Source organism: Poecilia reticulata, linkage group LG15 (assembly GCF_000633615.1).
Source record: "Poecilia reticulata strain Guanapo linkage group LG15, Guppy_female_1.0+MT, whole genome shotgun sequence".
Taxonomy (NCBI): domain Eukaryota; kingdom Metazoa; phylum Chordata; class Actinopteri; order Cyprinodontiformes; family Poeciliidae; genus Poecilia; species Poecilia reticulata.
The window spans coordinates 18,699,214-18,727,042 of record NC_024345.1 but is presented as its reverse complement, the minus strand read 5'-3'; the positions used below and the strand labels follow the sequence as shown (position 1 = coordinate 18,727,042).

Below are 27,829 nucleotides of genomic sequence, written 5' to 3'. Positions count from 1 at the left end.
ACGCTGATGTACAGTATGTGTATAAAATGGGTACAAATGAACAAAAGAGTTGATCCTGTACTTGTTTTATTTTTAAGAAATACACAGATAAAATACACATACTGTATTTTATACACATACTGTACATCTGTATAATAATCTCTGTTATTATACAGAGATTTTCTGTATAATAATTACTTTTCTGAACATCCATTTTATTGAATGCAATTCTTATCACCGTTTGGGCCATTTATTGATCACTCAGGAAACCAAAATAACTAGGGAACTCATGTTGGCAGACACTATTTGTTTAAGCCAGATAACCACATTTACCTATAGAAGTTTTCTGCCATCTACTTATAGTCAATAAAAAATGACTTTAAAACACAAAATGCAAAATCTCCCCAAGGTGGGTGCGAATAGATAGATGGTTGCTATGAAACATCTTGTCAGTGCACTTGTATGAAAGAAAAAAAAAAGAAGCGGTGGAGGAAAACAAATGGCCTGCAACCTTAGGAATGTTTTGCTCTTTTCTTTTATAATTGTGTTAATGACAGTTTATTTTGTTGTTTTTTTAGAGTTCTGAATCCTCAACATCAAAAAGAGAAGTTTAGAAAATGGACTGTGAAAATGCTTTCAGCTGATGTTGGTGATATTCAGTGGTAGCATGTATTTCTTTTTGTGGGTGGTAATGATGTGCAGAACTCAACATGTCCCTTTGGGGCTTGGCAATCCACGCAGTAGGATTTTGGAGCTTTTTCAATGAAACCAGAAGCCTGCAGATAGTGACAAAAACAAGGGTTGCAGCACTGAACGAAATGAGAAAAGTTACTATACCTTAAAAAGGGAACGTCAAAGTACAGTGTTAATCTGAGGAAATAAAGCTCTAAAATTTTATCACCGCCAACAAGACATTTCACATTAAATAAATTATCTTGAAAGCAGCCATAAATAATTACAATTTAGACAACTTTATTGCAGTTTGATCTTGAGTCACTTCTTATAATAAATATCCCTCTTAACAGTAAACCAATTACACATCTTTTGGACATATTAGAAATGGATAATTAGATTTTTTTCCCCTTCCTCTTAGAAATCAGGTGCAGCATTCTGATTTGCTCAGTGAAACACAATAGTCAACCTCATCTCATATAAATGACGTTCTCTAAATCCCCTCTGAGCTCTAACGACAATACATGCAATCTCATTCGGTTTATCACTCCTCCCGTCTATTGATATTGATGTTCCATATTCGGGGTGTCATTACTTATCACCATGCAGTTATTCATATCTCCCATTGTGAGCTGATCAAGGGGCAGAGTTTTTCTCGCAGTGAGCCTTCCTTACGTTGTTGTTTTTATCTGGAGCGCACGTATGAAAGGGGCCTGAGGGAGAAAGACAATGCTGTCTGTTTTAACTCATCTCACTGCCCAACACTGAGGTATCAGGCACCGGCAGAGGAGAGAGAATATTTTATCTGACACCGTCACTCGCTGTAGAAACCTCAGGGAGGCTGAGACTGCTGTGACACACTTGGTGGTCAGCAGCACTGCATATGATTATGACAACTCCAGCAAGACAGACTGACAACGCAAGTCTGGTATTACAGTAGAGCTAAATCTTCAAATTACCTTCACTGTCAGTTGTTTTGCAGTGTCTGAAAGATGTACGTTTTCAAGAAAGTTGTTCGTTTTGCAAAAAAAATAAAAAATTCACATTCTTTGTTTTCCCCCAGGTTGCTTCCGAGCCTGTGAATTTGAAGCATGTGCAGCAAAGAGCCATACGACACACAGCGCAGTCCATTTACGTCATTCATTAACCTGATGAAGTTGCTGCTAATGTTTCAAGACTGATTAGGCGTTAATTGCTACGGAGGGGAAAGATGTGGGCGTCGCTGTTCCACTTGATTGCCGTCTTTGTGGCCGTCCACATTACCAAGTGCCAAACAGTTTGCAACAAACAAGCGCCGCTTGAGTGGTACCTTAAGAAGCACACAATCCAGCTGAATTGGACTTTAATCGGAAACATCTGTGAGAATGACTTGGAGTGCTGGGGCTCTCAGGGGAAGCGCCAAGTGAGCGAGCAGCCTTTTAGCTTCCCACAGATATGCCCACTTCAGCTGCAACATGGAGACAAACTGCTCATGTCTGCTGATGAAACTCTCAAGACGTATGGCATCAGGATCTTCAACGTGTCAAGAGAGGACTTTGAAAGCTGCACTACAAATGCAGAGTTGAAGAATCAGTTTGTGTTCCCTCACAATACAAACGAAAGTGAGCATGTTGAGGCCAAGTGGATTACCCCAGGTCATCATTACTTTATCGCGCTTCACGAAGGGGATTCGCAGTTATGCAAGCTTGGTTTAAGGCTTAATGTTTCTGTTAAAACACAGCTCTGCCGGGCCTCTCCTCTTCTGAGACTTTGTTCGGGGAATGGAGTTTGCCGAACAGATTTCTATGAAGGCGCGTACCACTGCCGATGCAACCACCTCTACTTTGGGAGGTTCTGTGAAAGGTTCGACGCCTGTTTGGATAACCCCTGTCAGAACAAAGGAATCTGCTTGACTAACGGGTCCACAGATCCAAACAACAGAACCTACAAATGCTTATGTCCACCACACTTTACAGGTAAGGATAAACATTTAAGTCTTCCTGTTGACTTCTTCAATTATTTTCAGTTTGTGTTGAATAGTGGCGTCCGCAAAAAATACCTAATGCAAAGTTTATTTTTTAATTGCCCTATGCATTATTTCAACAAAGTAAAACATCTTTCTTTTACAAGACTTTCTCGTCAAGAGTACAGCATGTATGCAAAAAAATATAATTTTATTGATGAATTTTATATAATGATGGTTTATTTACACTATTCATATCCCTTGATCTTTTTCACTTTGTACAACATTAAAACCATGACCTTCTATATAATTCATTACAATTTTATGTTATAGACAAAGTAGTGCGTAATTATGAAATGAAAGGAATCTGATTCCTGGTCTTAAAAGCATTTTTTTTTTAAAGAAAGAAAGAAAATTCCCAAAACTATCTGAGAGCTGTTAAATATTGCCCTTTCCCTTTAAGATTATATAATACTTTGTGTTATTTTATCATATAAATTCCTTGATAATCTTCATCAAAGTTTGTGGTTGAAACAATTACTCAAGAGGTATGAATACTTTTGCAAGTTATTTATTATTTATTTTTAACATGATAAAAGTATAAAATCACACACATGAGCAAGGAATGTGAAAGACATATTTTTGTACTCCAATAATCTTAACACATGTAATATAACATTATATCTATTGTAAGATTTTATGTAATGTTAATACAATTATCACCTAAACTTTTATAAATAACTTTCAGAACATCTATAATAAATAAAAAAAATGACATATCTCTCTTTCTTACAAACAAACAAACAAACAAACCTTAATTGTTTCCCTTTAAATGAAAGCTTGTGTGTTGTTTTCTTTTACAGGTGTAAACTGCTCTGAAATCATTGGGGAAGGAAACTGTCAGACAATTTGTGAAGATGGGACATGCGTCCAACTGTCACCGGTTTCCTTCAAATGCATTTGTGCGTCTGGATTTTCAGGTAAGAGGCTTTATTTTCTACTTAAATTTGATATTCTGCAGTTGCACTGACACTCCAAGGAAATATTTTTCAACATGATACAGAAACTTAATTAATGACCTCTTAAAGTCACTTTTTCCACAATATTTCACATCACATCTGTGAAGTATTTCATTTTATCAAACATGAAAAAAGAAAAATGTAGTGGCTAATAACTACCAAGGTCAAAAAACTACAAAGACACTAATGTTTCTTCATGGGCTGTGAGCTTGTTATTACAAAACATGAAGCAGCCTGGTCAAATCAAAGCAACTCATGTTGCAAGCAATAATATTCTGCTGTTGAGTCCTAAGACTGAGCACGTCTCAGTTAACAAAACAAAAGTTTTTTTTTTTTTTTTTTTTTTACGGCTTTCAGTTTAAATGTAATTTACAATGTATTGCTTCTGCTGAACTTGAGACATCAGTTTAATTATTGCCAAGTGAAAAGTCAAAAGAGATATTTAACCAAACATTAATGCTTTGTTTTTGCCTCATTAACACAACCCACAAAGATTGACAATTAAAGCTGACTATGAATTACTTCTCTTTCTGGAGTTTTTCTTAAAGGGCCGTGCAAAAAAACTGGTGACAAATGTAGTTTATTTAGCTTTACTGTGGTAATGTAAGTGCTCATTTATGCTAATTCTCCTTCCCTATAAAACATTTATAAAGGCCAAACTGCTATCATGTTGTCATTTTAAGGAACTACTGGATGCTCATGTATGAAAATTTGATGGCAGTAATGTTCTTCTGGCCTCATAAATTTAAGATTATTACTCCTTTAATCATAATGTAGTTTAATCTACCATAGCAAAGCACAGTTGGGTTAATGGGTATCACAAATACTTGAGCTACAATACATGGATACTCTTCAGACTGCCCTGAATATCAAAAACATGAGATAAAAGCAAATGCGATGGACCTTCTGGAGTAAGCCCCTCCAGGTGGCTCCTTACATTGATTCATTGTTTTCTTTGCTGCACACTTTGCCTTGGCAGCACTTTTGAGGTGTCATAGTTGTGCCTTTTGAGTCCAACCCATGCTTTCAGCTTATTATTTCAGAAATGTGGTTTCAAGGTTGCTTGGAGTGCTTGCTGGCATTCTTTTATACAAGAGTTGATTATGGCTGTACTGCAGAGCAAGAGTGTTGTCTATTTTTATAAAGTTTTTTTTTCTTTCTTTTTTTAAGCAATTGTCATAAGCCAATTGCTTTTTTGTCTATCAGAGTTGGACCTGGAGGGTAGGTGGAGCGTAGGTGAAGGATGAACATTTGGCTGTGTAACTGAATGGCTTCATCTAAATTATCAAGAACAAGTTAAAAGAGAACTAATCTTGAATGTGGTTTCCCAGTGCGAGTGCCCCATAGAAAATGTAGGTTACATGAATAATGTGTTTGAAGCTGAATTTTAGAACAACTCTGATTTATGAGAGAAGATCATTAGTTAATTTCACATCTCTGAAAAGGAATGTCATCATTTGGCTTTGATCTTCTACATTCTGCATGCTGGATTCTTGCCAAACTGAAAGCTTGATAGTTTTTTCAAAAGATAAAGGAGTAATTTTATGTCACAAAATGTTTTATTTGATTACTTATACTATAAGAATGAGTAAGCAAATAATCTTTCTTTTTTTTGGGGGGGGGGGAATTACAAGGCAAGATCAAAATAGCAAGATACGTTTATTTGGTGAGCACAATTTATATACAGGTATTTTGAATTATTTACGGGGAAATATAGAACTAAAAGTAATAAAAAAAGAAGCTAGATACAAAAAAATCTAAGCACCTATCCATTGTCCAGGTCCAAAACATCCACCAGTAACATTTTATGTAAGCTCTAGCTGCCTTAAAAATTCGTCTAAGAAGCCAATCAGACATCTTTACATAAATCTAAGCTTGTGATAATAAAGATGTGAACCAGTCTTACTGTGCTATCTTTTTCATTCTTTACTAAACCAAAGAGCTGATTTCTAATTCTTAAAATATTTGCTGCTGTGAAGTTTTATATGTTATTTATATGTTGACATGTGCCAGTCAAATATATTATAAAGATATCTGTCAATAAATAAAATATTAATCAAGGCTTTTATTTATTTATTTTTTTTACTGATCTCATAGATGCTGTAAGAAATAAATTTCCTTCCTCAATATGTTTCCCTATTGATTAGCCAAATCATGTCGGATTTAATTTGTAAAGGTTGTTTGTCTCTGTTAAATGTTGCTTAGTGTGCAACATTTTACACTGCTACAATCCCCCGTCCCCTTTGCAACTAGAGATATGCATGGTAATAATTCCTTTATCTTGTCACAAAGATACATAGTAATTAAAGACACTAAAAAGAGTCCATTTGAGAAAGTTGGGACACCTGAAACTCAAGGGAGTCAATAAGCAGCAGGACAGACACCTTTTCAAAAACTATTGTGGGTGTAAATTACTCTTTGTAATTTTAGTGGTGAAGTTAATCAAATAATTTATTTAATTCTCAAAATTAAACGTATTTCTGTAAGCTTGTTTTCACTTGACAGCTGTTATCAAATGTGCTTTAGTTGATGGTGTTGTCTTTAGTAAACCATATCCACTGGATGTGTTTGCATCGTCATTGTGTCCCGCCGTCCCGTCAGCTTCTTGGGAGTTCTGCGAAGCTTGTGCCTCCTCCGCCTCTCTGTTGCTCTTGGCTCATTAATCAACTGAAATTTAGTGGCTGCTCCATTGCTGGCTGCCCTCACAGGCCAAAGTCTATGTGCACAGAATAATGAGTTGAACTCATGGGATGTTTCAAATAAGATTTTCTTTTGATTTGTCTTTCCGTAGCACTACCTCCAGAGTATTTGTTCCAAGGTATTACCACATTTATAGGGCCATAATCATTAAGCTTTAATTATCTTGTTGCGAGTAATATTAAATTGAGACCCTTTCAATTTGCACAATGTATGTAATTATTACCCTTATTAAACTTTTCAATTACAGAGTATGTGAAGGAGACAGTTTACAAAACCTCAATAATATTTGTAAAGAAATAGTATCACATATGCATAGCATGAAAACTCTGGGGGGGGAAATTATTAGACAACTCGTTAGATAGTAATTATGTTATTATGTTTCTCATGTAAAGGTGACGAGTGGAAATATTTGATGTTATTTGAACCAGTTCTGGAAACTTGTAAAAAGGAGGTGATGCAAAAGCAAAGCCTGAAGTTGTGTACATTAAGATTGATGCCCACAGAGGAGGCTGCGAGGAGCCTCTGGGACATGAGCACTTGTATCAGCAGGGGGATTAAAGCAAATCTGCAAAGAAAGAGTCACTGGAAAGATAAATGTGCAGGCACCATGTGAAGAGCACAAAAAATGAAAACTCTCACGTGGGAATAACTTACAATTTTATTCACCTTGAACCTGCAGTGAAGTTTGTCTAATTTTATCTTTTGCACATAACATTACCGTCAATTTCCTTGCATCTGGTTAAGTAGCTGTGTTTGAAAATTGTATGACTTCAGAGTTATTAAGTAAAATACTGGGCACAGCATAAGATGAGCTGCAGCATTGACTAGCTGGAATACATTTACAAGCTTTAAGAACACTAAATGTAATAATAATAATGATAAACAGAATTACAATTTTAATAATGATGAAGTTAATCCAAAAGTAATAAAACAAATGTTCTACCATTTGATCAAATCTTTAATTTTGTTATATTTTCCCTTCCGTGTTGCTTTTGCTATCTTGCTTTACTGGAGCCCTTTGCACATTAGTCTTTACTTTTCCTGATCTGAAACTCGAGTTTTGATGGCAGTTTTTACTTCGTTTAATGAAGAGTGAGATGAAGCTGGTTTATGAGCTACAGGCTGGTGGTACATATCAACAACTGAATCCTGCGTTAAATCATTTTGGATTATTTTAGAATAAAATAAACGCAACTTACGAGCAACAATCTCTCACCATTAAACTAACTCATTGCAAGGTTACTTCCGGTAATATCAAAATCAGAAGTTTGATAGTCATCCATTTACTTCCTACACTTGTGTGTTCATTGTGTTGTAAACTTTGTCATACATTTAAAAAATTTGACAACAGGTACATCTAAAAATATTTGAATATTATAAAAAAAAGTTCAATATCTTTTAATTTTTAATTTCAGAAAGTCTTAAAGACTTAAGACTTGACTTGGCCTATTGCCTCAAAGACTTGTGAGAAAGAACATGGGGGAAACATTCAATTTCAAACAGAACACCCCCAACCAGGATCACACCCAGGACATCGAGATGTACAGCAACAGTGTCAACAACAGCTCCACAAAGGCAGCCCAGAATGAGAGATTGAGAAATTAAAAATGAAAATGAAATACAAACATATTTCTGAACCATTACTGGGATTGCTGAGATGTTATGAATACAAAACTTAAAATCCTGATTGACACAAGTTTTTGGCTTCACAGCTGACATGACCCAATGAAGAAGCATCCATAAAGAGAAGTGCTGAAGACGTATAAGAAGTTGTTGAAACACTGTTGAGAACTCATTAGTAGAACAAGTTTCAGAATGAAACCATTTGGTAGTGGTGACAGATTTTGTGTAAATTATGTAATTTTAATTTATTTATAAGTACACTTAGGGAAAACATTCAACAGCAAAATAATATAAGCTGATGACAGTGCTAAACATATTAAAGTTACATAAAGTCCCACTGGGGGAAAAAAACCTAAAAGCATCTAACAGCTAAATATATTTACATAAATTTGCGCTTAAATTTTTAAAGAGAATTTAAGCCCAAATTATTTTTATTCTGATGTCTAAAGCAGTTCCTCTAATTAGCCAAGTTTAAACCAAATTTAGGATGTTAATTACTCCAAAAATGTATTGTCACTTGACATTTTTAACTACTTCAGATGTATTCTGAACAGTATTAGATTTTTCTTTGTTAAACCCCTAATTAAGAGGCTTTCCAATATACTCAGTCTAACAAGTTGTCATTGTTAACAAAGACTAAAAATTAGATACTGTTATAAAACTTTGAATTAGTAATGCAGCTACTCCTCAAGGTTACCGAGTTGAAATATAAAGCATACTGGTACATAAAAAATGATAATTTATCCTACTGCAACAACTATGATGCCGTCTTCACACAAATTAAACAAGCTATGCATCCTTTTGCATGTGTCACTTCATTTTGAGGTGAAGCATGCAAGTCAAAACAAAGATTTTGTAGCAGCCTAGACAAAATTAGTCTCTGAATCTTATTATAATGCTGTGGCAGGACGTTCAACATGCCATTTACATGTTCAGTCCTTTGTCCTTTGGACTAAAATAATTCTGTAAAGAACAATGAGTCAGATTCCGCTATATCGATGTCAAAAACCCGTTGCAAGTTATTGCAAATGTTTGACAGTAGTTCTTGGTGGTAGTTGATGGTAATTCTTTTGTAAGGTTTTTTTTCACATTGTTGCTTCTTTACATTTATAGCCTGAATGAACTTGCACTAATCTTTTGTCGCTGACTTTGCAGGCCCTTACTGTGAGAAGAGGAAAGCCCAGTGTGAGCCGAATCCATGCAGAAATGACAGTGTATGTCAGAGACCCATAAAGAATTGGTTTGTCATTTTCCAGAGTCTGGAGTTGGTTTCAACTGCTTGCCGTATTCATGTCTAAAGGAGCCAAACTGCAAAGCAGCTGAGCATATGGAGACAGTATTTCCTCTATTTGCTTTATCTCAGTGGGGCATAAACAAAAATGACATATGAAAATTAATAGTGTCCCAAAACAAGATCAAATGGTTTCCTTCTGAAGTCTCCTACAGCAATTAATATTTCTAGCAGAAGATGAGCAGAGGGAGGAGTGTCTGCTTTCTCTTGTATTTTGATTAAATGACCCTGCACATATTTAAGTGCCAGTCTGAAATGGCTCTCATCAACGGCTTTTTGTAATTGGATGCCTTATGCAATTTTCACCTTTCACTGGAAATGTTATTGTGGCAATGCATTTTGCAAGGGCGGTAATTTTTCAAATGCTCTTGAAGATTCTCTGGGGGAAACACAGTTGCAGCCTAATTGTCTCTGTGTGTAACCTTTGTTTTCTTTATTACACTCTGTGAAGTGCACTACTAGCTTTTACAACCCTCTTTACAACAACTGAGCAGGACAGAATATGACATTTACAAGACTGTGGTTGCTCTGTTATTCCTGATGTTTAACATCGATATTTTTATAAAATATCAGTTTATCACTTTGGAAAATTGTTTTTTAAGGCTTATGGCTTAAATAATTAAAAAAAAATGTTTTAGACCTTCAAAAAAGTACTCGACATCCTTTTATGATTCATAAGCAATTTGTTTACTACTTTTTGTGTAATGTTGTTATTGGAGTTTTAAAATAAATGTTTGGATAAGGCAAAAAAAAATTGACTGTGGTTAATAGAAGTATCCCCATAACAGATTTATCTGTGTTCTTCAAACCAGGGCATTTTGATAAATATTATCTGCCCTCCCTCCTTTGTACAGAAACTCTCTGAACCAGAAAAATAAGACCCTGAGTTGGTTGTAATGCTATTTTTACAGATGTCATTCATAAATCTGTGAACAATTCCACGTTGCAGTTTTTCACAGTGTGGTAATTCCCATCAATAATGTAATATCTGTCAGCAATGAGTGATTTAACTAAGTGCTTTGTAGTTATTCGCTTATTTATGACAAACAAGCTTCTGCAATTTAAATGTGAATGAAGATGTATTTAAGACGTTACACCGCTTGGGCTATGGCTTAAAATTAAAGTGAATTCAAATACATATCTTTTGCATTTTGTTTCCAATCTTGATTTTGCACGTTGTGTTAATATTTTTAAAGGATTGACGTTAGAGGTTGATTAAGACATCATGTATCACTCCACTTTTTTTATTAATAAAACTCTAGCATGTAGCGAGGTAGACGTACCTATCTACTTTTAATACTGAGCTTACAGGTGACCTTGTTTTGTTGTATGCTATATGCAGGGCTCCGAATATGCTTGTGCAGATGGTACTTTGGTCCCAGAATGCAGGAGGCAGCAGAGCATGTGCAGCCCATCACCATGCCTGAACAATGGTACCTTTGTGTCTAGGGGAAAGGATTTCTTCTGCAGGTAAAACACAGAGTGGTGTCTAATGGGGTCACCCTCAGAGGCCCTGTTCATACATGGCATTAACATGCATTCTGAGTGATCGAAACACTTGTGGACATTTAACTTCAAGCATCAATGCTCGCAAGATGCAGCACGAGCACACAGTGCTCTTTTAAGGCTCAGACCACTGGAGTATGGTGTGTTTAGATTCATGTAGCATTTAATGTTTGTGCTGATAGTGCAGGTTTCTCAATAACCATCACAAGTTGAAGCACTACTACTGTAACTAATCATTACTTTGCCTGTAATTAGCCTAAACATACATTTTCTGGTTTTCTACCATCTGTCTGTTAAAACCAAAGAGCTAACAACAAATATTATTACAGCACTGCCTTCCAGTGCCACTTTTAAAGAGGTCCATAAACCATTTAGAAGTATTTCATTTTATTGATAACACTTATGGTCAACAATATGAACTTTGTTTTGGCTCTGTTATTGTAATGAAGTTATAGGAATTTTAGTTTAGTTTATGTGATAAATGAGAACTGTGGTGAAGGACCTGAAATAAATTCAAGCTTTAGTGCACTTAAAAATTGTAAGCTGAAAATCTGCTTAAAATCGTATTTGCAAACTTTTTTTAAAGATTTGGGTACTCCGAAAATATAAATGAATCACATTGAGGGCTTGTAGACTTAGCATTAAAAGATTCTACAAGGTAATGGTACCTTTTCATGGAGTTATTTACTAAAAAAAAAAAAAAAACTTTAGTTCAACTACACTAACTTTTTCATTTACTTCAAACATGCTAAGCTATTCAGCCCGACATTGACATATTTGTTCTGTTTCATCTGTTGAAGTTTAAATTTTAAAACCATTTTCACCCGCGCTTTCAGAGACTATCAGCTTTTGCTAGATTATTCTTCCTTTAATTCCCTTCAACCTATTTCTACTGTGGACTAAAGCTGCAGTTTCTTTTTCCATCTGTCTTTTTTTTTTATACAAAATGAGACACCTTCAGAAAACTCGAAATGAAATAGCTTTTGGAAGTCACATTGACAAAGTTTCTAGTCTTATTTAGATCAAGGCATTCCACTTGTGCAGCTTGTACAGACTGTGAAAGAGTATTGTTGTACTGCATCTCTGGAATAATGTTTAATTATAACTGCTATCACTCATGAGATAAACAAGAATCAAAATACGGTATGAAAACTTTATGGGTCGTTCGTCATATTGGTACGTTTGTCACATTAGACTGTACAGTCGGTAAGAACAGAAGATCTATGTGGGCAAAATCTGGTATGCATAATGAACTTTCATTTGTTCTTGTATAATACCTCCACCCATTTGACAGCCCAGGTCGATCAAATTGGAAGAAAATTGTGTACGCACTGTTCCAATCAGCTCCAACTTACGATAACTGCCTGTGGAATACAAAATTGTAACTGCATGTGTCTCACTAAAGCAGCAGTAACATGTGGCTTGTTAGTGCTTTGGTTCTGGTTGAATTGACTTTTGACGAAACTGACCCCCTCTCAACAGATGTCTGAGTGGTTTTTCTGGGAAGAACTGTGAAGGAGTAATTGACTACTGCAGACTGCTCAATATCAACTGCCTAAATGAGGGATTGTGTTTGAGCATAATTGGTGGATATCAGGTGGGTAATTCAATGTCTCCATCCTAATGAAATATTCTAAAGCCCATGAAATGTGACTCAGGCTTCATCTTAATAAGGATTTGGATACAGGGTTAAGTTTTTCTTAGCTATAGCACTGTTTACTGTAGAGATGTTGTTTTGATATTGAGACAAGAAAATGAAAAACGAAAAGAAACATATAAGAAAGTAGTGTATTTTTTTTATTGCTTTTACTTTCTTCAGTGTAAGAACCAGACTAAAATAGAAACATCAGTGTGAACTGATTTTCATCACAATTAGTTTTTACTTTGTCCGAAATAGTACATTTACATTAACGTGGTAGTAGAGTGTATTTAATTTTTAGAAGCCTTTCCATTTTTCTGTCTATTGCTCTTTTCTTAGAAAAGTCTATTTATTAGTACTTAAAGAGGCAAGTAGACCATTAGAGCATCACTGATAGAAAGTCCACATACAGCAGTAATCTAATTCCAACCCATTAATCACTTTGAGTATATGGAAACTTTTTTCATACAGTCAGATAACAATCTAATTTTCCTCTTTATTGCTCTGACTTCTCAAATGTCTGGACCTTTTCCCCCCCACAACACCTGAGACCTGAGACCTTAATGTCCTGTAGTTCCTAATTACTCTGGCATCAGTCTTTTTTCATTAAATCACTATAGTACTTTGGCTCTAAAGTGTATTCTTAGATGCTTTGTATTTCTGCTTTTGTAGATGGGCCCAAGACATAATCAGATGTTGTTACTTACTGCAAATTGGCTTTTCTATTGATTAACTGTAATTTTTTATTTAGATTTTTGCTATGATAATTTTTTCTTTGAGTTTCCACAACTGTTGCCATGACACCATGACTAGTTTAGCTTCAGTGGTATGTGAAACAAACCTTTACAGTTTTAATACAATGTCTTAAAGGTACTGTACCTTTTGAATTTTTCATGTTTTTGTGTGTTACTTGTATTTGTTTTAAGCCCTCTTACTCAATAATTTATGAAACAACTATTTATTGCTATTTCATTGTTCTAACTCCATTGGGATATGCTTTTAGGCCCGAATATTTAATTTTGGTCTTGTCTTTTATTTTGTGCTGTTTTGTGTCAGCGCATCACGGAAAATTCAGATAAAATATACTGAAGTTTTGATCGACAAAATTAGAAAAGGTTCTAAGGGTTTGAATACTTTTTCAAGGCATTGCATTTAGATAAGTTTTGTTCTTGTACTGTTGAGATGTGGAATAAACATGACATTCTTATTAAGTTAATTTAATGTATTTTAGATAAAAACAGGAAACATTATTATATATTTAGCTTATCAAAACGTTTGAAAACACTTCTTCCCGGTTGTCATTATCTATCCGTAATTTTTGCAATGTGGTGATCAAAGTCTGTAGGAATCACACTTTCCTTGTCATGAAAACATAAAGTCGTGCTTCTTCAATGTGAGATACTGCTAAAAAGCTTGAGGAGACAAGCAGATTATACATTTATGTGCGTGGGCAGGTATATAGCCGCATATATAATGTTGGGCTTTCCGTAATTTCAGTGAATTGAGGCTTTTATTTGCGAGACATTTTTATTCATTTATGCTAGAGGTAAAAAAAAAAAAAAAGAAAGAAGCCAAGACATTTTAAAATGAGATTCACCATTTTAACCCCCAGAATCCTTGAGTAATTTTACATCTACTCTGCTAAAATACAGATAAATATTACTTTAATACATGCAAAACAGTTCAGTAAGTGTTTGCTATATGATGACTGTATACTGTACCATGCTACTAAGTATATGGATAACATACAGTATTTCTGCAGTGTGTTTGTACCCTGGGGTGGATTGGAGAGTTTTGCCAGCATGTAGGCGATGCCTGCTTGATTCGACCAGACAGCTGTTTAAATGGAGCCACATGCATTTCCACAAGTCAGCCAACATCTCCTCCTGAGTACTACTGCAAATGCCCTCCTGCTTTCACAGGTGAGATACCTTAGCCTCATCTCTTTTTGTATCACGTTTGGTTTTTCTCTGCATCTCAATGTTGGGAAAATGTGGTCTAACAGTATGTATAAAAACTGTTGTAGAAATGGATTGTTATGGGTCATAAAATGATATAGTGCAAGGTGTTTTTGAATTCTAAGAGTCTACATTACAGGGCATAATACGAATATTTGATTCAGGTCCAGTTTCACTATCATTTCAGCCTCGATGAAACAACAAATTACATCCTGCACTTCTGCAGTTTTTGTTTAAATAAACAAAAACAGTTCCTATATATAAAACACTCTTCATAATGCTTTTACAGAAATAATTCAATCCAGAACAATTGTCGTCTCAAGCCACTTTGCAAAAAAGTAAAGAAACCGTGAAGAGAAAAAAATTAATCAAACACATTTTAAGCCGATCATTATCTTTTTTGTTTAATGCGTTTTTGGATATTGAACACATTGAGCAAAATGTGCATTTTTGTCATGCCTTGACTGCATGTAAAACCTTACAACTGAACAGAAGTGAAAGTAATTAACACAGATGCTAATTGGCACAGTCTGAAGCACCCAAAGCCAAATAATAACTGGAAGCTAAGATTCCACACAAAAGGAAGAAAGGAAGAACATTTAGATGTAGAATAAAAGACATTCTACATGGAATTTTCATACAAAAAGCCATTATGGCAATTATACCATTTTGCTTGATGTTACTATGCAAGAGCCAACTACATATAAAATGCATTAAGAGACAATGAGACTCTTGTTCTTAACTGCATATTCCATTTCATGCTTATGCTCCTCCATTGTGACAGTGATTCATGGATGGTCTTCTGCTCTCCACAAACACAGTGTTTTAATTTAATTTAATTTAATTTAGTTTAATTTAATTTGAATTTCAGCAGGGAATTCAATAATTTGCTCAAAAATGTCAAATGTACAAGCATTGACCTGAGTTTTTATTTTTATTTTTTTATGAACAACCCTGGCCTTTTGTGAAAAGGAATCTCCCCCGAGACCTTGGAGATGTCATCTAACATGTGGCGTTTCAGTTGCCAGTCAGTTTTTTGACATTTTTATGGAGGAATTTTGACCCTTACTACTTTGTAGAAATGTTTTAATTTAGCCACATTGAAGGGTTTTCAAGCATTAATTGGTTATTCTAGCTCAATGTTATGGGATATCAACTTTATTTAGGTTCACTCCTTCAAGATTTTCTGGTAGAGAGCAAAATTCATAGTTTGATCACTGCAAGTCATCCATGTCCTTAAATCCCCGGTCCGGGGGTATAGCAGCCCCGGACCATTACACTTCACAACCACTGTAATTTTATCGTCTGTTTGGTGCTCTTTTTCACAACCGATGAAAAAGACCCTTTTGTCTTGTCAGTTTGCAAAAATATCTTCCCAAAGGTCTTGGAGATCCTGAAGACATTTTGGGTGAAATGTGAGATGTGTTTGTGGTTTGTGCCTTTAAACTCTCCAATTTATGGTCAGTTTCTTTTTGAATCGTGAACACTTTCCTTACTATGGAAAATGAGCTCTGACATGCTCATGACGGATCTCATGAGCAAAAAATACCAGGAGGTATTTTTTGTGACCTCCTTGATGGGTCTTTGATAGATTATTGGAGTATTTCTGTTTGGTTAAAAGTCCTTGGAAGGTTCACTAACATAATCTACTTTGGTAGTTAGTGACTCTTGCGGTTCACTACACACATGGATTTGTAATCATTTCCAGACTGATGAATGTCATTTACTTTGTTTCTCATCTGTTTTTGAATTCCTTTAGATTGGAGCTTGGTGTGATTTTTATATCTTTGAGTCTACATCATGCATCCAGCAATGTTCTATTTAAGTGATTTCTTGATTTTGCCGGCCTGGCAGTAATCAGGCCTGAATCTGTGTAGTAAAATTGAACCGGAAGGTGTGGTTAATCACATTTAGTTTGATATTTAACATGTGGAGGAAAGTACTTTTTCACATGGGCCAGGTTGGTTTTGAAAGCAATGTTTTCAGTAAGTCACTAATCATTTGAAAATAGCTTGTTTTTCCCCCTTTGCTTAGCTTGACATTGTGTGATATTAAGATGGCAAATAATTTTTTTCACTTCACTGTAGATATTCTTGGAAAACTGTTGGCTTGAAAATCTGTTACTACATGATCATGTTTTATTGGTTATTTTCTTTTGGACTTTCTTTGAATATATGAACTGTGTTCATATATTCAACACAAGTAGGGTGAAACAAGTATTTCACCCTACTTGTTTAATGTATTTATTTTATTAGTCAGTTATTTCTGTTATCTGGGTGAAATAAACCAGACCAAATATCCCTCACTATACATAACAGTCATGTCTCACATTGCTTTTCAACATTGCTGCACAGATCAGCCAAAGACCTTAATACTGTAGATTGCACCCATAGGGAGATGCAGCAAGAACCATGCTTCCCTTTAACTATCAGGTCGAAGGTCAAGCTCAATTTTTCAAGCATTTATTTTGATAAATTTTACCAAAAAAAAGAATAAAAAAGAATCACAGTAATCTCAAGAGCTTTCCACTTGTCCAGGGGCATCTGTTCCCCAACTGACCCCTGAACAGTGCACTGAGGTGGACATAAAAGTACACAAATGCCTTACGGTGTTTGTAAATGTTTTATCTGCAATACTTTGTTGCTAAATCATTCCAATTGGTGACTCACATGTACAACATTGTAGCTGCTTGAAACCAAGTAAAGAAGGGTAGAATAAAGTCATGTCCTCTAATGGAGATTTTGGTGAAAAGTAAAATTGCCTATTTTAGGTCAAAGGTCTGTTGCAAAAAGCAAGCCAAGCACACTCTGTAACCCAAAGCCGGTTGTCTTTATGGAGATATAATTTTTTTCTTCATCTTGAGTCGTAGTTACCAGTAGTCTTGCCTTCTTGACATTTGTAAATCCTGCAGCTGATTGCATTTTAATCCAAGTACTCCTACAAACTGACTCCTAATTATACTTCAATGCTGGTGGCGCTTTAAGCGTTTAAGATGTTAGAGACAGCTATAAAGTAAAAGTAGATATGTCTTGATTTTTTTTTTTGTTACTTTAGGAAAGCTACAAGTGTATTGCAGACATCACCCATATAGTCTAATCGATCTTTATTCAAATAGCACATTCAAAAACGACAAATCTGAAACAAAGTTTTCTTAAATACTTATAGAAACAAGGAAAAAGTAGAGAGAACAAGACACCAGCATGGTAAGCAAAAACACCTGACAAATAAAAGTTCAACTCACGTCGTCAAAAGCCAGAGGAAAACAAATAGGATTTTAAGAGTTTTAAAGACTTAAAGATAAGTAGCCTGCCTAATATCTACCAAAAACTTATTTCACAACTTGGCTTCAGAGAGAGCAAAGCAATCTAGATAGAGCTTCAATCTAGTTTTCATCACAACTGAGTTCAGTGGATCAGCAAACATTAGGTACTGGGATGAAATTTAAGATTAGGACAGATTAAAAAAGTTAATTTATGTAGATTTTATATATAAGTCAGAGATTTTGGCAACACATTTCAGAATAAAGTCTCAGTTTTCATTAAGACTCTGTTGACTACCATAAAAGGTCCAGTTAAGTCTTGTTCTGTCTGTTAATACAGCCTTTAAAAGGACAGAAATGGTTTATTATCACTAATAACACTAATAATGGATTCTCAGGACTTTCATCCGTTTAATCTCATATCCAAGATCTGCCATGGAAAGAGCAGTTCCAGGAAGGGAACCCAGATATTCTTCTCTCCTGTAATAATGGACAACTCATTCTGGGGGATCCCAGGGCACTTCCATTCCAGGAAGGCTATGTAGCCCTTCCAGCATGTTGTAGGCCTGCCCCAGGCATGTGGAGGCATCCTGATCCGAGTCCCAAACCACCACAACCGAATTCTTTGAATCCAGGGGAGCTGCTGCTTTACTCCACCCTCCCACTTGATGAGCTCTTCTTTCTGTAAGGTTGTGACTGGCCACCCAATGGTAAAAGCTAATCTGAACACAGGCGACTGTGATGAACCAATAAATTACAAGCTTCTCTTTTTCACTAAGTTCTTTTTTCTAACAACAGCCTGCAGCTTCACCTGTGTTACTGCAGACAAAACCATAAAAACTATCCATCATTCCTGCTCGGTCGTATCGGCATAACCTAAGTGTGGATTAACAAAAACAATAAAAACATAAACATCAATTAACATTTTTGTGGATGCCTGACTCAGAAGTAATGTTTTTATTTATTTATTTTTTACAAGGTAGGGCTTCCATACGACTTAATGGAGCAGTATTAAAGTTTGATACAAATCATTGTTTTTTTTTTTTTTCTTGGTCCATGACAAAAAAACAGAAATTTTGGCATCACTGGCATTCTATGCTTCATTAACTAAGTGGTAGCAACACTTGCATTACTTTAGTTTCTTTCAGGCAGCTGTAGCTAAGCTGTAGCTTTCCACCTTGAGCGAAACAATATGAATGATTGAATGTAGTACAAAGTACTTTGAAGTACTGGCCATTGGCCAGTTTACACTTTCTGTAAGCTTACAGTCAGAAAAGTTGGATTTGTCTGAGAGATTTTAATCGAGTCTGGTGGCAAAATGAAGCCAGAATAGAAGAAGCAAGCAGGCAGCTGACTTGCATGCCAGCCTAGGAAACTCTGAATGTATGTAGAGGAAGATTTGTGATGAGACATCCATGGCTATTTGGAAAAATCCATGGTTAGTTGTGTTTTATATTTATTTAGCGGTTCTGTTTTTTTATTCAGTCCCTGACATTAAGTGCTTTTCATTTCTCTCATTCTTCAATTTTTGTGCTGTATTGCAGGGCGTTGTGTTTGAAACCCATTTATAGCCCTTACTGTGTCACTTTGTTTTTCATTCAACTTCTGCATATCACATAAAGTATGTCATAAATGATGTAGTGGAGAGAAATCTACACTGCTTTTGATTCTAGTTGAGGATTGCTTAAACAAGTCAGTACTCCCCTCTCCCCTATCCATACAGTGCTCTCAACCTTTGGCTAGTAGTGTGCTTCACAATCTAACTGTAAGCCCTGACACACTCGGTTGTCAATCACATAAGCCCTTACATAGCACTACATGAACAACGCTTTTTATCTTCTCTGTTCAAAGCTGGAATCTGTTGCCACTTCTGTAATGGAAAATTGTCTCCTGCACCATGGCACTTTCTTAGTGACTGATAGAATTCATCATTTTCTGGCATCTTGGGATCTCAGGTTTGGTATTTTAAGCCGTGCAGCATAGAAAGGCCCATTTAGTTTAACCCTTCACTCTCACCACCCTTATGAACTTCATCACTAAGCATATCTAAGGATGTATTACTCTACCTCAATCAGTTTAAATGGCTTTGTTTTTGCAATACATGAACACATTAATTTAGCTCATGTTTTTCATAATTACTGTTTTTCACTTTGTATTATTTCCATAATTGCTATAAAGAAAATATTAGTTTTTGTCTATTAGATAATTATGCCTCAGCAATCTGCACGATATCCTGTAATTATAAGTTGTGTTTATCAAGTATGTGCTGATATATTACTTTTTTTATTTACTTTTTCCGATTGACAAGCCACATTTAGTCAATTCCCACAGTTTCTTGGTGAATTGTACTCATGCAGTTAAGTGGGTTTTAGTTATAACACTTGACAGAAGGACATATGGATTGGATCACTTGTGTCATTAACCCCAGGCTACGTGAATAAGAACTAGGATTGGACCTTATATCATTCATGATAATACCGCTCGGTTAAAAAAAAAAAAAAAAAAGAAAAAACTTGCTAATTTCCTGGTGTAAATACATCTACTACATCATGTAGATCCGTTGTTCGTTTCACTTGGCAAATTGATCGTCAATCTAGTTGGTGTTCATGTCAAACTAGATTGGGACCTAGTGATTTTCTTTTTCTTAAAAAAATGTTCTTGAATGGATGTAACAATCCAACACAAGACCAATGTTTATGCACCATTTTTTTATATTATGATACATTTATGGAGTGCATTATATTGTTTTTACTAAAAAAATATTGTTGACTTTCATAAATTCAGATGGTTTTATGCTGCAGTAGTTTATGCAGACTAAGCAGTCTACATCTCCAGCATATTTGGGCTCAGAATGTCCTAAGTTATAGCATGGACTTATAGCATTACAACTTCAATCACATTGCATAAAATACAGAGATTTAAGCCTAATAATCATGATAAGGGTTGTTCTGGAACGTTCTGAGAAAACTGGCCCACACAGGGTTTTTTACATAGGTTAAAATAAATTAATTTGCCACCCACATTTGTTTGTGTCTGCCAAAGTGATTAGACAGTAATGCTGGCTTGCATATTTTGGCTTTTAGTTGCAATAAACTATTAAAACAGACTTGCAGTTTGTTCTTACTTTTGGGCCAAATGCCAAATGCATGGACAAATTGAACTTAAGCATTATGACAATCAATCTTTTTTTACTTAATCATTTATTCCAGAATTAATCTTTTATTACCACAATAATTCAGTTTTTGTTCCTGAGTATAGGTGAATAATGTTCTTGGAGCTGATTTTAATCTTATTATTTTTAGGCAATATAAAGACAACTAGTTCTGCTTTGTGTAAATACAGTGATAAAATATTATTGCAGCGGTGAGCATAATGTTTGAATCTCTCTTCCCAGGAGCAGCGTGTGAGACCGAGATCAACGAGTGTGATTCCAACCCATGTCAGCACAATGGCAACTGTTCTGATTTGCTTGGAGACTATATATGTCAATGCCCTACAGGTATGCCGAGCTATCTTCACATTGGGAGTGTTGCAGTAACATTCAGATTATATTATCCTTGGCAGCAGTAGTATTTAAACACGTCTGCTGTTAATTTGGGCTAAGATCCTCATCCAGGGCCCTTCTGGCTACCTCACTATAGATTGAGAACCAGAGGTGATTTGTTTTTGCCAGCAGAATCCTAAGTGTGCACAGAGTTCAATTTAATTCATATTAGTCTTTACACTTACTTGCATCCCATTTAGTCCAACTTCTGTTTTTATGTTTTTTTCTTTTTTGATTGGATCTTAAAATATAGCCAAACACTTCAAACAATAAGGGATAGTTATAATTTTCTAATTTTAACAACTAAAAAGATTAATGAGTGCTGTACCCATATAGTTGCTACTTTAAAATATTGTGCTGCAGCTATAGCTTCACATCTTTTGGGGTGTTTGCTGCAAGCTATGCACATCTAGAAACGTACATTTTTACTCAATCTTCAATGTAGAGTAGCATTGGATGGAAAGCATTTGTATAGTTTGATCACATATTCAAAACTGGATTTATGTTTTAGCTGACTGGGCCATTTGACTATACTTTGATTGTAATGTCAATGTTTCTCTGGCTGTATGTGAAGAGGCGTTATCCCAATGGACATAAATCCTCAGCAAAATGTCAGTAATTTTTGAAGCCTCTAACAATTTTTGTCATGTATTGGCCCGTATTTAGCATCCATGTTCTTATAAACTCTTAACAGGTTTTTTTCCCTGCAAAAAAAAAAAAAAAAAAAAATCCCTCCAGCAGCATGATGCTGCCTCCACTGTGGGTGAGAAAAGGGATGGTTCTGGTTTCATCAAGGTGATGCGTTTGCTTTCTATCAGTGTTTTTGCACTCAAGATAGAAAGTAAAATTTTGGTCTTATCTAACCAGAACTTCTTCCATGTGTTTACTGTGTCCCCTACATCAGTGCTTTCCCACTCTGGTCCTCAGGGCCCAATGGAACCCACCTAAAACATGTGGGACAGTCGGCGCAGAGGACCAGGTTTAAGAAACACTGCCCAACATGAAACCTGGCAAACCCAAATGCCAGATTTCCTACAAACTCTTTTTAGCAATAGCTACTCTCCACTCTTCCAGAAATGTTAGATCTGCAAACATAAAAATGAAAAAAAGTATAATTTACTACTTTTCAATCATTCGCTACTTTGTGCATGTTTTTTATTATGTAATATAACAAAAATGTGAAGAAGTTAAAGGCTATGAATACCTCTGCAAGGCACTGTGTTCCTTTCAGGATAATTGGATTTTACCTCATTTTTTAATTTCTTGGCCGAGTCTCATTTTTCTTTCCTTGAATATAAGCAGATGGAAGGCACTGGAACATTTTAGGCGCTAGTGAGCAGTAAGTCAGAAAACTGCCCATGTCCAATGAGTTGGAACATTACTTTACATATAAACCAAAAACCCAGAAGATCTTCACTCAAGAGTTTCCTACTTTTATTTGTTTTTGATCTTGGTTTGCGGAAAAAAAAACTAAACACTGATGGTAGTAAAACTGTCCTCACACTTGTGAAGTTAAACAATAAATTTCAATGTGGATGTCATGCACTTGTGAATAAAATGATAGCAGTGTGTTGGAAAAAAAAAGTGAGTAAAGGGATGGCATTTAATGATAGATCAAGAGAAGATATGTGTCGTTTATACAGCTGGCTAAATTTTAATTCAAAACCTTCCCTCCAGGTCTTCCCTTATTTTCTTCTTTCTCATTTCCAATTTAAAAAGCCGCTAGTGCTGCAAAATGGTTATTAAAAGAGTAAATATAGATAAAGTTCTCCATGTACGCAGTTCATCGGGTACATTGCACATTTAAATCCAATTGAAAACTGAAATAAAAATGTTACAAATGTGTTATTACTATTATTAAGAGAAAGTGAAGAAAAACAATATATTTCCCTCTTATGCATGGCATACTGTGACCTTTTCAAGTATTCTCTTGCATACAAACTCGTCAATGATCGCTTGCATGAGATACATTGGCACAGTTTATTATGAAAAACATCCCCATAGCATAATATCAAGCCACCATTCTTCACAATAAATGTTAAAAAATAACAACTTTACTTTCATCAGTCCTTAAAATATTAAACTATTTTACTTTTGGTCAGTCAACGTGCTTTTTTGGCAACCTCTTCCGGCAATATTTTTCGGTGAAATCTTCCAGTTGTTACTGTACTAACAGAAAATAGTAACCCTTCTTGGAGCTGATCATTTGCTAATTTTTGCCATATTAAGTATACTTTGTTCCACTGAAATTATAGTTTTCCATTTTCCCTCCTCATATTTCCTCCTTATGTTTCCATTTTGAAGCATTTGAGCAGGACAGTGTATCATTTTCTCCACTTGTTGAAATGGGTCTGGAACAACTCATTTTATTCAGATTTTATGAGGGGGAACATTAACTGTCTTTGTCTGCAAATAAGAGGCACCTATTTAATACCTGTTTTTTTCACAGAATGAGTGACCCCATCAACTGAACTCCACCCTGCTTTTAAAGCATCTTTTTCAGGGATGCTTTAAATCACTGAAAATTTAAAGCAGATCATGAGGGAGACCCAAATGATCTCCCTCATTTGGATTTTTGAGGGAGATCCACCCATCACAGATGTCAAGTTGAATCAGACCCACAAGACACCAGAAGGCCAAGCAGCTTTTTGTGTTGCCAGGTTCATTCATGACTATTAGCTCGGTTGGGTTTCTATTAAATCCCCTTCAACAACAACCATTCATCATTGTGGTAAAGTAATGTGCTTTTTGCCACATAGAAACAGAATTTCTAATCAAAACAGTGATTGATCTGGTTAGTATAATTGGATTTTCCTTATTTTGAAAGCAACTTTGTCACATTTTGTTAATTATTTGCTGTACTGTGCGTTTTCATAAACCCATGAGCTGCCCTTGCAGTGCCTGCAGTTCTATTTAGTTTGAAAGACTGCTTATGATAACTTGAAGTGTACTTGAATGGTTTATGTGGTTCAGGGTTATCGAGAGCTGCATGAGGACTTATCATCGCAGCCCAATTCTGTTCATATTAACAACAAATATGCTTATGGAATTGGGTTTTTCAGTTTCTGACAGTGCAATGATAAGCATACAGAGATAACACCACATTTTGCCCTGGTTGTCCAATGCAATCAGAACAACAGCATGTCACAGTTTCACATGGGTAAACTTATATAAGGATGTGCCAAGTTAAAAGACGCAGCTTGGACAAGATGATGTCAGCACTTACACACAGTAAGAAAAAACAAAGTCATAGCTCCAGGGACTTTAGAGTTTCCAGTTCACTTACATGGCATGTCTGAATTTTTTTTCACACAGGTTTCAGGAGGTTAACTTTGCTGACACAAATAAACTTGGCAAACTATTTTCATAGCAAGCTGGTTCGAGGCCAAACCTGCTTGACTAGCAGTCTATACAGTCATTGAAGGTTAATTTTAAAATTGACTGTTTAAAAGAAAATTAATGTTTGTGATTTCTCCCCCACCCCCCCAAAAATGCTTTATCTGGTCAACAAGTAAAATTAAGCTATATACATTTGTGTTTATGTGCTTTTAAAATATCCAGTTTGCTGTGACTTTGACTTGTTCTTTGTGAGTGAGCATCTCTGTGGAAACCTGGCTCCGACGATCAAGGTGGGCTTTTGGGTTTTTCATTTGGGTTTTTGTGGGAGATCCTCCCATCACAGATGTCAAGTTGAATCAGACCCACAAGACACCAGAAGGCCAAGCAGCTTTTTGTGTTCCCAACCCCCACTTCACCTGCTCACGCCTTCGATCAGGACCGTACTGGATAATATACCGAATGTGTGTGTCTGTGTGTGGATACATGCATATATGCATGAATATGTGTATACATACATATAGTGGGAAAATTAATTGATACATCAATGATTTAAGTTTATCCACTTACAAAGAATGGAGAGGTATGTAATTTTCATTGTACACCTCAACTGTAAGATGGACTCCGAAAGAAAAAAGACCAAAAAAACCCACGCTGAAATCTGCATTTAAGAATTTTATATTTCCTTTTAATTTTATTGCATGGAATAGGTCTATTTGTCTAACCCATTTCAGCAAAACAGCAGTGCAAGAGCTTTTGTATGATAACATGATTAACAAACACACTGCAAAAACACAAAATCTAACACCAAAAAATAATTTTTTATCTAGTTTCTACTGCAACAATCTTACTACACTTGAAATAAGACTAACTTATAATTAACTTTTCAGCAAGACACAGTGTTGTAGTACTCGAGATTGGTCTTGGTCTCGATACCGGTCTCGAGACCATTTTTAGATGGTCTCGATCTCGTCTCGGACTCGACTGCATTTGGTCTCGGTCTTGTCTCGGTCTCGGGCACTGAGGACTCAGCATTTTATTTCAAGACTGCAACTGTGAACATATCACTAAGTGCACAGCATACTGTCCAGTTTATTTATTAACATCATTGTTTTCAGTGGATGCAAAACGCACCGATTAAAATCCAAGCAATAACGTGTTTTTGTTACTCCCCCTCCACCTTTCCACCTTTCACTCACGTGCGGCGCTCCAAGACATGCGCAGTGGTTTTCTCTGAGAGGCAGAAGATGTCTGTCTAATCGTCAGTAATAGAATAGCTCTGCATAAATCATAAAAAATCCGATGGCTAGAGCTAACTCAGCAGCGCTTCACTTTCACAGACGGTGGGGACAACGTCTAACTTTTTTCGTCACTTAGAAAAGAAGCTCAAAGAAAGGTAAGCTCCGTTGACGTGATGTTAGCAAAGCTAGCTGTACAGAGACACATAAGAATTTGAGGTGGAAAAAAAGTTGCCACTCGCTGCACTTGATTATTGTGCGGAGGTATTGACTGACTTGCCGCATATATGGGATAACGCTGTGTCCAAAAGTCTGCAATGTAGTGATGTGACATTCAGGAACAGTCCGATTCTTCTGAACGACTSTTTACTTAGAAAATAGGACTGGAGTGTCACTGAGAGCTGTTCTTTGTTCTTGTAATACTCTGCGTACACTGCAGTAGCTATCATTATTTTATTTAATCATGTACATTGATTTTTTAAATTAACAGATAAATAAAACACAAGAACGGAAGAGCACGTAGGGCATGCACATTGCTCTACAATTGTTTTCGTTCAAAGTGGCAGCTGTAATTTCTGCCAGACTACCTGGCTTCATGTAGCGGGAGAGAGGGTGAAAACCGTCACGGTGAGCGTCTTGTACTTGGTTACTTCTTTATTGCTCCTTGGTCAGTGTTAATAGTTGAGCATTATTTACCGTCAGGGCATTACCGTAATTGCTATGTTTAATGGTGCAGACAGTGATGATTTCTGACATGAGCAATATGGGCAAACACCCAGGGCGTTATCTTTTTAGGGATGGCAACGAGACCACCGCAGATTGTAGCGCAAAGATGGAAGCACTTCATTTTAATTTTGGTAAAATTTATTAAGTATTTAATATCTAGGTGTTTTTATGGGAATATGGATCTTTCAGATCAATTTGAGAAGCAATTTTGATCATATTTCACCATTTTATCGAGTCATGTAGCGTGGGCGGCTGGTCTTGGTCTTGACTCGGTCTCGACTTGGTCTCGGACCCTAAAAGTCTTGGTCTTGTCTTAGTCTCGGGTTAGGTGGTCTTGACCACAACACTGGCAAGACATACAAACTTGTTTTAAATAAACATTTCCTTTCTATTGATGAAAAATTACTTGCTCCATTGGCATTTTACTATTTCTACATACGTAATGTGGGAATAGTGTCTTGTAATAAGGGAAATAATCTGTGAATGGAATACATACATACTCATCAATACTGAGGAATGTTTTACTTAAAATAAGCTCTTATATGTTGGTGAAGAGTTACCTGTAATTTAGTTTTCAGATCATTGCAATTTTGAAAGAAACTACCCATCTTCAAGGATAATTGCACATAATCTCAGGATACATAACCCCATCCATCCTCTACTCAATACAGTACAGTTGTCATGTCCCGTTTGCAAAAATCATTCCCAAAACACACAGTTTCCACCCTCATACTTCCCAGTTCACACTGTCTTCTCTTGGGCTTGCACTGATCCTTTGTCTTCATTCTCCCATACCTCTTCTGGATCATCCGGATGGTCAATGGCAAACCTCAGGAGAGTCTGTACAAATGCTGGCATGAGCAGGAAGACCTTGCATGTGCTCCCGGATTTTAATTCATGACAGCATCGTCATTAATGGTAACCTTTGAACTTGTGGAACCATCTCTCTTCAGGTTTTTGACTAGGTCCATACGTTTAGTTTCCAGGCTGACCCCTTGTCTTTCTCATGATCATTGATAATCTGTGAGGTGAAATCTTTCATGGAGCATCAGTCCAAGGGAGACTGACAGACATCTTGAGTTGCTTCCATTTTCTAATAATTTAACAAACAGTTGTTGCCTTTTCACCAACCTGTTTGCCTGTTGTCCCTGTAGTCCATAAGCAGTCTTGTGCAGGTCCATGATTGGTGTTCTGAGATAGTTCTTTTGTCTTACCAATGTTTGAATGTCATTGATTGAATGTGTGGACATGACTTTTATACAGGCATATACAGGTGCAATTAATACAGGTAATGAGTGAAGAAGAGGAGGACTGCTCAAAGAAAAACTGACAGCTCTGTGAGAGCCAAAATGCTTGCTGATTGGTAGGAGGTTAAATTCTTATTTTATGGAATACAA

The 27,829-nt window shown here is 36.0% G+C and overlaps 1 protein-coding gene across 3 annotated transcripts in view; it reads left to right on the top strand.

The window, feature by feature from the left end:
* Positions 1-27,829, top strand: part of eys (eyes shut homolog) — a 175,276-nt gene that overhangs the window by 5,252 nt on the left and 142,195 nt on the right. For all 3 annotated transcript variants that reach the window (XM_017309078.1, XM_017309076.1, XM_008429846.1), the window contains exons 2-8: positions 1,715-2,606; positions 3,457-3,573; positions 9,091-9,149; positions 10,569-10,696; positions 12,215-12,329; positions 14,134-14,293; positions 20,983-21,087. In XM_017309078.1, coding sequence (XP_017164567.1) covers positions 1,862-2,606; positions 3,457-3,573; positions 9,091-9,149; positions 10,569-10,696; positions 12,215-12,329; positions 14,134-14,293; positions 20,983-21,087 — 1,429 coding nt within the window. In that variant the 5' untranslated portion in view covers positions 1,715-1,861. The remainder of the gene's footprint in view (positions 1-1,714; positions 2,607-3,456; positions 3,574-9,090; positions 9,150-10,568; positions 10,697-12,214; positions 12,330-14,133; positions 14,294-20,982; positions 21,088-27,829) is intronic.